Below are 9,747 nucleotides of genomic sequence, written 5' to 3' on the forward strand. Positions count from 1 at the left end.
TTCTCAAATTGCCTTAAATTATTGATTCTAAAAACTTACATAGTTGGTTTATAAACTCTTTTAAGCAATCCCATCAAATGTCTTGAAGAAAGTCTGGGAATAAAACATTTGCGACAAAGTTTTAACTACATTAACATTTCTTCTAAATTTACTGATTAAATGTCCAGAAATCATTTTAAACTCCAAATCCTTTCATACATATAACACTATTTGAAAGTCATTCTAGGCCTACTAGTACTGATGTCCTTATGTCTAGAACAGTCTAAACATGCTAAGAGTGAAATGAATAAATAAACCAAAATATCTACAATAATCTTTAACTAATGAAAACAAATTTAAGGAACTATTGCAGTGTAAGAAGTTGGAGAAAGTGATTTGAAAGATATTAATAGGCATCAAAGTCTTCATCATCTCCTACTGTTGAGTCCATTCCTACTTCTTCATAGTCCTTCTCCAACGCAGCCAGATCATCTCTAGACTCCGAGAACTCCCCTTCTTCCATGCCTTCCCCAACGAACCAGTGGACAAAGGCTCGTTTGGCGTACATCAAGTCGAATTTATGGTTAACACGTGCCCAGGCAGCGGCAATGGCAGTGGTGTTGCTGAGCATACAGACACCCCGTTGGACCTTGGCTAGATCCCCACCAGGAACAACCGAAGGAGGTGTGCTGTTGATGCCGACTTTGAAGCCTGTTGGGCACCAGTCAACGAACTGGATGGTGCGCATCGTCTTGATCTTGCTGATGGCTGCGGCAATGTCTTTAGGGACGATGTCTCCGCGATAGAGCAGGCAACAGGACATATACTTACCATCCCTTGGATCACACTTCACCATTTGGTTTCCAGCCTCGAAACAAGCATTCGTGATTTCAGCCACGGAAAATCTCTCATGATGAGACTTTTCTTCCGACACAATTGGTGCAATAGTTGAAAGGGGAAAATGTATACGTGGATATGGCACTAAGTTTGTTTGGAACTCTGTAAGATCAACGTTGAGGGCGCCTTCGAATCTCAAAGATGCAGTTATGGAGGACACAACCTGACCGATCAAGCGATTTAGATTTGTATACGTCGGACGCTCTACATCAAGGTTTCTGTGGCAAATTTCGTAGATGGCTTCGTTGTCAACGATAAAGGCACAGTCAGAATGTTCAAGGGTGCTATGTGTGGTGAGGATGGTGTTGTATGGCTCAACGACGGCCGTCGAAACCTGGGGTGCGGGATAGATGGCGAATTCCAGCTTGGTCTTCTTTCCATAGTCCACCGACAGTCGCTCCATCAGCAGGGACGTGAATCCCGAACCTGTCCCGCCTCCAAAGCTGTGAAACAGGAGGAAACCCTGAAGACCTTCACAGTTATCAGCCAATCTTTTGACTTGATCCATGACTTTGTCGATGACGTCTTTCCCGTTCGAGTAATGACCTCTTGCGTAGTTGTTAGCAGCGTCCTCGTTGCTGGTGATCATCTGCTTTGGGCGGAAAAGCTCTCGGTATGTACTGGTGCGAATTTGGTCTGCAATGTCAGAAAAATAAGAAACACCAGGAATTTGGGGGTTATGACTTTTAATGAAAAGCAGCAAAATTTTTATGAAGATCACATTGTCATATGATTTTGATATTTGTGTTGAGTATGGAATTCTCCATTTACAATTAACAAAGTCTTCGCAACATTAACAACATAACAACAACAAAAAGTCTCAAAGAGCGTAGGCCTTACTCATGTCCTTAAAATTTTAGCGATGATGGTAATGGGGATGACGATGATGGCGGTTTTGGTGGTGGTGATGATGATGATGATGTTGATGGTGGAAGTGATGATGATGATGAGGGTCAAGACGATGGTGATGATAATGATGTCGATGACGATGATGTATTTTATAATGAGCAATTATGATGATTACATGTATGAAAGATGGTGAGTGAAAATGATGACGAAGACTCTATGGATAATGATGAAGATGAAGATGATGATGATGATGATGATGATGATGATGATGATGAAGATATTGATGATGAGGTCGATGGTGATAATGAAGATGGTGATAGCACCAATGAGTGATGTTACGATGGTGACAACGATAATGATAAAGATACATGACGTTAAATAATATTATAACGACAATGCCTAAAATCTTAATTATTACCTATAACAGTAGGCTCAAGATCGACAAATATCGCCCTTGGAACATGCTTTCCTGATCCCGTTTCACTGAAGAACGTGGTGAAAGGTTGAGGCTCGCCCTCTGTCTCGTCGTCACTCACCGCTGTACGACTGTTGTCGATGAGTCGGCCATCAGGCTGGATGCCATGCTCAATGCAGTAGAGTTCCCAGCACGAGTTGCCCATCTGAACTCCTGCTTGCCCGATGTGTATTGAGATACATTCTCTCTGAAAGATACAATGCATTTATAAACACTACTCACTAAACATGTAACTAGCGACATGAGAAAGCGTTCTGTATGCTATACTCTATTTCTGCAAGAGAGAAAACAGAGCGAAAGGTAAATCCATAATGATGAATAGTTCTATTTCAAATTCTTTGAATATTATTCACAAACAATATAAGTTTTGTTTAGGAGACCCTTCAGCATGAAAACCACATGATCACGTGGTCATTGAATCCACGACTCTAGAACTGCATTTTACACTTTATTAAGGGTTTATCTTATTTTTGACAAGTATTATTACATGCAATGGCATGAAAGTAATATTATTTTCCCGCCAATGGAGCCTATGTGTAGTCATATGTCACTACTGAGGTCGCACATTGTAAAAGTCTTATACGCCTATACATTAATTATGTTCATAATTTATTCATATGCTATGTTTGTCTGAAGAAGTTCTAAAATCATTGAAATGTTATAAGGCCTACCAATATGTTAACATAGATTTTATTGTCATCGTTGGACCTATGACTATTCCAAAAAGTTATACCGTGTGACTAAAAAAAAACGTAACACTTTTGAAATGGTTGCCAAATTGAGCATATGTAATTTTATGAAGAAATGTCGATATGTATAGAAAGCTGAAGGACCAACCTTTTATATGATATGAAAAATTGGGAAAAAAATCATGCTTCGATGAACAGTGTTCACTTAAGTTAGAGTAATGAAAATGTGCCTGCGCAGGATTTTTTCCTTCCAATTTTGGACAGGTAAGTTACTTGCAGCTTACAAAATAAGGTCGATATGAGATATTCATGATCGATGGATCAACAGAATATTTTGAATACCTTGCATACCATTCCTTTTTCTCTGTTATTTATCAATCCCGAAACACCACTGCCCACCCCTCCCACACACATACACACACGCACACACACTTCCACTCCCATCTTATTGTATCATTGATCTGGTAGATTTGAACGGGATTAAGGATGAATGGGAATTGGCTAAATTGAAATATTCCAAATCATAATTAACATTACGCAACCCACTGTCCTCCCCCTCCCCCCCCCACACACACACACACACACACATACAACCTTCTTCCTATCCTCTCACCTACTCCTTCCTTTTTTATCACTTTTCTTCTGAAAGTTTGGTGGATCATTTTTTTTTCCATTAATAATCAAATTATTAACCAGTCACTCATTTTGATCAATGAAATCAATCGATAAATCACTGAAACATTAATTCCATCAAGCAATTGCTCAAACCAATTATCACACGCACACAAACCACACACACACACACACACATTAGGGCAGACATGACAAAAACAAGTTAAATTTTTGTTTTTAAGATGTTCATGTTTCTTTTATTTTTTTTCTTATTTACAACTGCTTTGTTCATCTTAAAATGAAAGATCTGACAAAAGTAATCAGTTCATAGTCCACATGGCTATCTTTTCTTCTTGACTGAATATCACGGCTTTCAAAGTACCGATTGAGTAAGGGTACCGGTAAAGATAAAAGTCTTTCACATCTACCAGATCAATGATACATTAAGGTGGAAGTTGGTGTGTGTGTGTGTGTGTGTGTGTGTGGCATGGGTGGTGTTTGGGGATTGATAAATGACAGAGAGAAAGGACTGGTATTCAAAACATCCTTTTAACTCTTAATCCATCGATCATGAATATCTCATATCAAATTTATTTTGTATGCTATACCTGTCCAAAATTGGAAGGAAAAATCCTGCGCAGGCCCATTTTCATACCTCTAACTTAAGTGAACCCTGTTCATCGAAGCATGATTTTTTTTCAATTTTTTCATTTCATATGAAAGGTTGGTCCTTTAGCTTTCCATACATATTGACATTTTTTCATGAAATACTATATGCTCAATTTGGCAACCATTTCAAAAGTGTTACGTTTTTTTTTTAGACACACGGTATAGAGTTACATCGATCATCACAAACCTGTTTTCTCGTCGCCATCTTGTAAGGGTCCCAGCGGCGAATTTACAACAGGTTATGATCACGGTTGAATTATTATCAAGATCTTAAAGGTATAGAAAACTTAAATCCAGATTTGTTTCACGGAAGATGCTGTAAAAAGAAAGAGTGATAACAAAATATGATTAAAATCACATTGAGTGCCTGAAAAGAACTGAGGCATTTTCAGAAAGCTGTGTGTAAGTTACGAGACATGATTTAAAGAACATTGGAACACGTTCTAGTTATCAATCGCTTTAATTCTCTCCAGCTGAAGTTTAAATATTTCATATGGTATAATTAAATGTATGCCTATATAAAAGCATTTCACTGCAAAGATTGTTATTTGCCCAAAATTGGTAAAGGTAACAGAAAATACCCAACATAGTATGTTAAAACACCGGGGGATGGGGCACCATATATGTTGCCCAAGAACATGACCAAGGGACTTCGTTGCTCGTCCGATCTGTTAAGTTGTACTTCTTCTTTTTTTCAAATGACTTAAAAGTCATCCGACGAATCTTATACTTATATTACAAGTTCTCAATGAATCAATTTTTAATCATGTTAAAATTTCAAATGTATAAAATGTAAATGTAATGTGCAGTCTCTCGATACAAATCGTATTTTTTGTAAACATTACATTATTAGTCTTGAAAGTAGAGCGATGTCTATGCTTTATCAATGAACCGAAATTGAATGGATTTATATTTCAGCTTAATGAGACTATTTCTAGTACGCCAAACACAAAATTTTGAAATAGGCCATATACATTAATGAGTAAAGCAACCCCCCCCCCTTCCTCCATCCAGGGCGTTACCTTGCCTCCAACCCTCTACATTTTAGTGATTTGATTATCTGATATCATACGAAAAGGGGACCCCTGTTAAAACATTACTTCATCCCCAGATACTAACGCAAAGTCATTTATGTTCAGAAATACCTGGTTGGTGTTTCATAAAGCTTTTCGTAAAGTTACAAACAGCTTTACGAACGACTGGAACATGTTCTCAGGTCATTATCTCAATTACATATAGGGATATCACATAGCACAAGAAAGGGTCACCAGTCGTGCGTAAAGTCATTCGTAACTTAAGAACAGCTTTATGAAACGGGCCCCAGGACTACAAGATAATATATTTTATGTCAGGACCATGATGTAACCCAGTTTTCTAACTGATCTGGTTATCCTGATTGAATATTGTTAGAATAAAATAAATGAAATAGAGCAAAAATTATATTTCAGTAGGCCTACAACAAAACAAGGCAAAACTATATAAATCGAATATTGTAATAAAACAGATTTTGGTCCAACTCAATTTGGCGATGCTGGGGAGCATTTCATGAAACAAATCAGTGATTTTCACTTTCTGTTATAAGCTATTGGGAATCCTTGCTTCTGATTGGCTTAGAGCAAATTAGGACGTAGTATTAATCACTGAATAAACTTTTCCCCCCGTAACCTTATAATACGCGATTCCTATTTAACAGCTGTGCGTGATTGCAAACAATAGTTTCACAATGATATAAGGTCAAAATCGATGATAATAACGCAGCGTTTAATGCGTTCAGTGATCTCACAATTATTTCGCCAAAGTAGCAAGCTTTGCGTTTGAACTGTCTAAAAATATGCATTTTTCTCATAATGTAGGAATACGTTCAATGATCTCACAATAATTTCGCTAAAGTAACAAGCTTTAGTGTTTCATAATGTAGTAGGCATACCTCTATGTGTTTCATTAACATAGTTGGGGTTTGGTTTTATTGTACTCTGCTTACTTATATTTTGTTAATTCGTTCTTAAGTTGATAACCTGCTAGAATAAAAATGGAAAAATGAATAATAAGTCACGATAAGAATTTGGTTCGAGAATTTCGTCAAATGCTAAGTCCAATCTAAAATTAAGTTTATTTGAACGAAATCAGACAAATCAGGCTAGCATATCATTAATATCGGACATCATATAATAATTATGACGTCGTAGTTCGAATCACACCGCGGCCCAGCGTCCTTGGCAAGGTGTCAACTCACAAGTTGCCATTCTCCACTTAGGTATTCAATGGCTTAAACGGTATGATACGGACGCATGAATAGTATGCCTAGCAATTGAGTGTGGAAATTCTTTTTGGAATGCTTCCCATGGAGTGAGGATATTGTATACATATTCATACAATTTCGTAAATATATTTATATACAATTGAACATTCGAGTTCGATGAAATTTTAAGTTTTGCTGTTGTTGTTTAAACTTATACGGCGCGTATCATTCAGTAGTGAATATTTGCGCCATCATTGTTTGATTTTCTCTTTTCAAGCCCGAGTTTTTTTCGGTGGACTTGTCATTTAAATCCTTTTAATTCCATAATATACATGCACACCATATCATGGTTAACAGTTGAGAAGTTGTATGTGAGGGGGGCTCTGAAATCTTTTTCTCATCGATTTAATATGTTTATATATCTTTAACTTATAATAATATACGATTGAAAAATCTTTTTTAGTAGAAAAAAACTTTATATATATGTATCTTCTTTTATATTTACTTATATTTGAGAATTCAAAAGATGCCTATGCACCGAGTATAACGGGAATTCCAATACTTTCCTGACAAAAAAATGCAGAGCGCTTGGAATATTTGTTTCACATGTATTTGCGCTAGGTATTAGCTGTACTTGCTTAAAATTATATAGTTTCGGGCCTTGGCATTGGGGCCATGACCCCCCCCCCCACACACACACACACACATACACACATGAAGTTATAACACCGAGAAGAAAATGGAAAGAAGGGAAAATGAAAAGGGGTAAATACGATATGTTTTCCCACTGAATAATTACCATGTTTACTGTCAAAATTAGCTTCTCATAAATAATAATAATATCAATAACCAAATGAATAGTCTATTCATGAAATCCATATCACAGCGCTTTACAATGTAGAACATTCGAAATATACAAGCAGAAATGAAATTAGAAATCATATAACTTAAAATAAAAAAAAGACATCAAGGACAAGTGGGGCTATGTTGAATATGCTTATTTATATGAGGTACGTCTTTAAATTGGGTCGAAACGATGTGATATTTGGGATACAACAGAGGGAAGCTGGAAGAGTGTTCCATGACGTGGGGCAGAGCTTAAAAAGGACCTATCACCGAAAAGTTTAGTTTTTTTTAATGTTAAGAAATATTTATTTGCAGAACGAAGGGACGTACTGGGAGTATATGCCAGGATTAATTCAGAGAGATATTTAAAGCATGTCCATGAAGAGATTTGAATGTTAGGAGTAGAATTTGAATTGTACACGAAATTCAATGGGAGCCAGTGCAATTGTTTTAGAGTAGGTGTTACATGGTCATGTTTTTAGAGAGGGAAACTGGGGACGGTAAATAAAATGGTTTTTTTTTGCTCTCTCGCTAAATGTTTTGCTCTATACGTAATGCTTAACTCCCTCAATTTCTTTTTTTGCCTCTTTACTCGCCACTGAATCTCATCACTATCTATTAATTTGCTTATGCTACTTCAGCAAGGGAAATTTTTGTTTTTTTGTTGTTGTTTTTAGTGAATGCATGCAGAAACACTGCAAAAATTAATAAAGTAATGTGTTCGTTACTTTGAGGCCCTTCGTCCCCATCACGTGGGAAGTAATGAAAATGACCACTCAATGATATTTGGATTCATTATGGACTGGAAAGGCCATAGGCGGCGGAAGCGGGGGGGGGGACGTGGGGGACAGGTCCCCCCCAAAAAAAAAAAATTGAGGTCAATTTTGTTTCCTGCGTCCCCCCTAATTTCTGGTGGACCCCCTTAAAATGTCTCTTGTCCCCCTAAAATTTAGGTTGACCTTTTTTTTTGCTTGTCAAATTTTTTACATGTGTCCATCACAAATTTCAGGTAGACCCCCTCTAATTTTTTGGCTTCCGCCGCCAATGGGAAAGGCCCACAAAAATTGCTACGAAACCATTTGATACTTATAGAAACGTATGAAAACACACAGCCATGTTTAAGAGGGCCAATATTTTTCATTTCTAATACAAAACTTATTAAACTTAACATTGCAAAACAGATAAGATAAGATGCATATTGAAGGATTGCACTGAAAAAATAGACCCCTGTTAAATAAAATCTTTATTATATCCTTGATACTCTTTACCAACTTGTCATGTACTGTTATGTATGTTATTTCATATTGTTTTTGTATCGTATACCATTGTAAATGTGATTTATGTGATGATTATTGTTGTTGTACATACCGATTTTTTTATCAATAAAAAGTTTCAAAGAAAAATAAATTACCACTCAGTGTCGTCACAAACACGACGTGGTTTAATATAATCTAGTGTCATTATCATGAATATCAACACCACATATTCTTGGTAGGCCTATACACAATACAAGAGAAAACGTCATTTTCAGCAATTTAATATTTCTTTTTAAAAATAGTTACAGAACTACAGAGATAAAGTTGTCATGATCACTGTGAATCTAATCGAATCATGATTTATTTTCTCGCAACCCGATCTAGCAAATGAGAGTTATATTGTCATGAAAAAATTACCGGGAAAATGTAATTCGAGGATTAAATCACGTAATCATCAAAACAAAACAAAATTATAATAAAAAAATTGAAACTTACCATTTTCCGGCAGTAAGATATCCTAAAAATCTCGAGGAAATTATCACCAGTAGATGAGCCTTCACCGTTGTAAGGGACGCGCCCAGATTATACATTTCATAGTTTCTGATGTGGTTCAATAATTAAGGAGTGTGGAAACTATATGGATTTTAACACTTAACCTATGAGAACAGGAGCACGTGTTTCAGTTCCATTGTATTTCATTCATTTTCCTTACAGACTATTCATTCTCGTTTTTACATGTAATACATCGTCTATTGCAAATACCAGCATACAAACAAGCACAAATATTTCAAGCAGGATTTATTTTTATATAATATATTTACATTTTTTTCAAGTCTGCGTCCATTTCTCCATATTGAAAACAGGGTCAACGGGCTTCCTACTTTTCATCTTCTTTTCGTTGTTTTATTTTTTTTGTCTCTGTCTTTTCATACCTTTTTCTTTGTCGTTTTCTTTTCTTTTCCATATTTCGTCATTTTTTCATTTACCCCCTTTCTTTCTCTTCTATCTTAAATTCATTTTTCTTCTTCTAACCATCATTATAATCTTCATCGTCGCCGTCATCATAATCATCATTACATCATAACAATAATCATCACTCCTAACCTCTATAATTATCATAATCATCACCAACGCGACCATCACCATCATTACATCATAACAATAATCAATTCCATGATTATCATAATCATCATCACCATCATCGCCACCACCATCATCATTACATCACCTCCATCA

At 36.2% G+C, this 9,747-nt stretch overlaps 1 protein-coding gene across 1 annotated transcript; it reads right to left on the reverse strand.

Annotated features, from left to right (window-relative positions):
• Positions 1–366: 366 nt before the first annotated feature.
• Positions 367–9,085, reverse strand: LOC121414071 (tubulin alpha-8 chain-like). The gene is made up of 4 exons (XM_041607126.1): positions 9,007–9,085; positions 4,358–4,486; positions 2,144–2,387; positions 367–1,512 (listed from the first exon to the last, which is right to left on the reverse strand). Exons 2-4 carry the CDS (start codon positions 4,373–4,375, stop codon positions 386–388), a joined length of 1,389 nt encoding a protein of 462 aa, XP_041463060.1. The 5' UTR covers positions 4,376–4,486; positions 9,007–9,085; the 3' UTR covers positions 367–385.
• Positions 9,086–9,747: the final 662 nt, after the last annotated feature.

Source organism: Lytechinus variegatus, chromosome 4 (assembly GCF_018143015.1).
Source record: "Lytechinus variegatus isolate NC3 chromosome 4, Lvar_3.0, whole genome shotgun sequence".
NCBI lineage: Eukaryota > Metazoa > Echinodermata > Echinoidea > Temnopleuroida > Toxopneustidae > Lytechinus > Lytechinus variegatus.

Coding starts and splice junctions, on each gene's coding strand:
- LOC121414071 (XM_041607126.1), bottom strand. Junction 1,513..2,143: donor TCTTGAGCCTACTGTTATAG/GTAATAATTAAG, acceptor CTGACATTGCAG/ACCAAATTCGCACCAGTACA.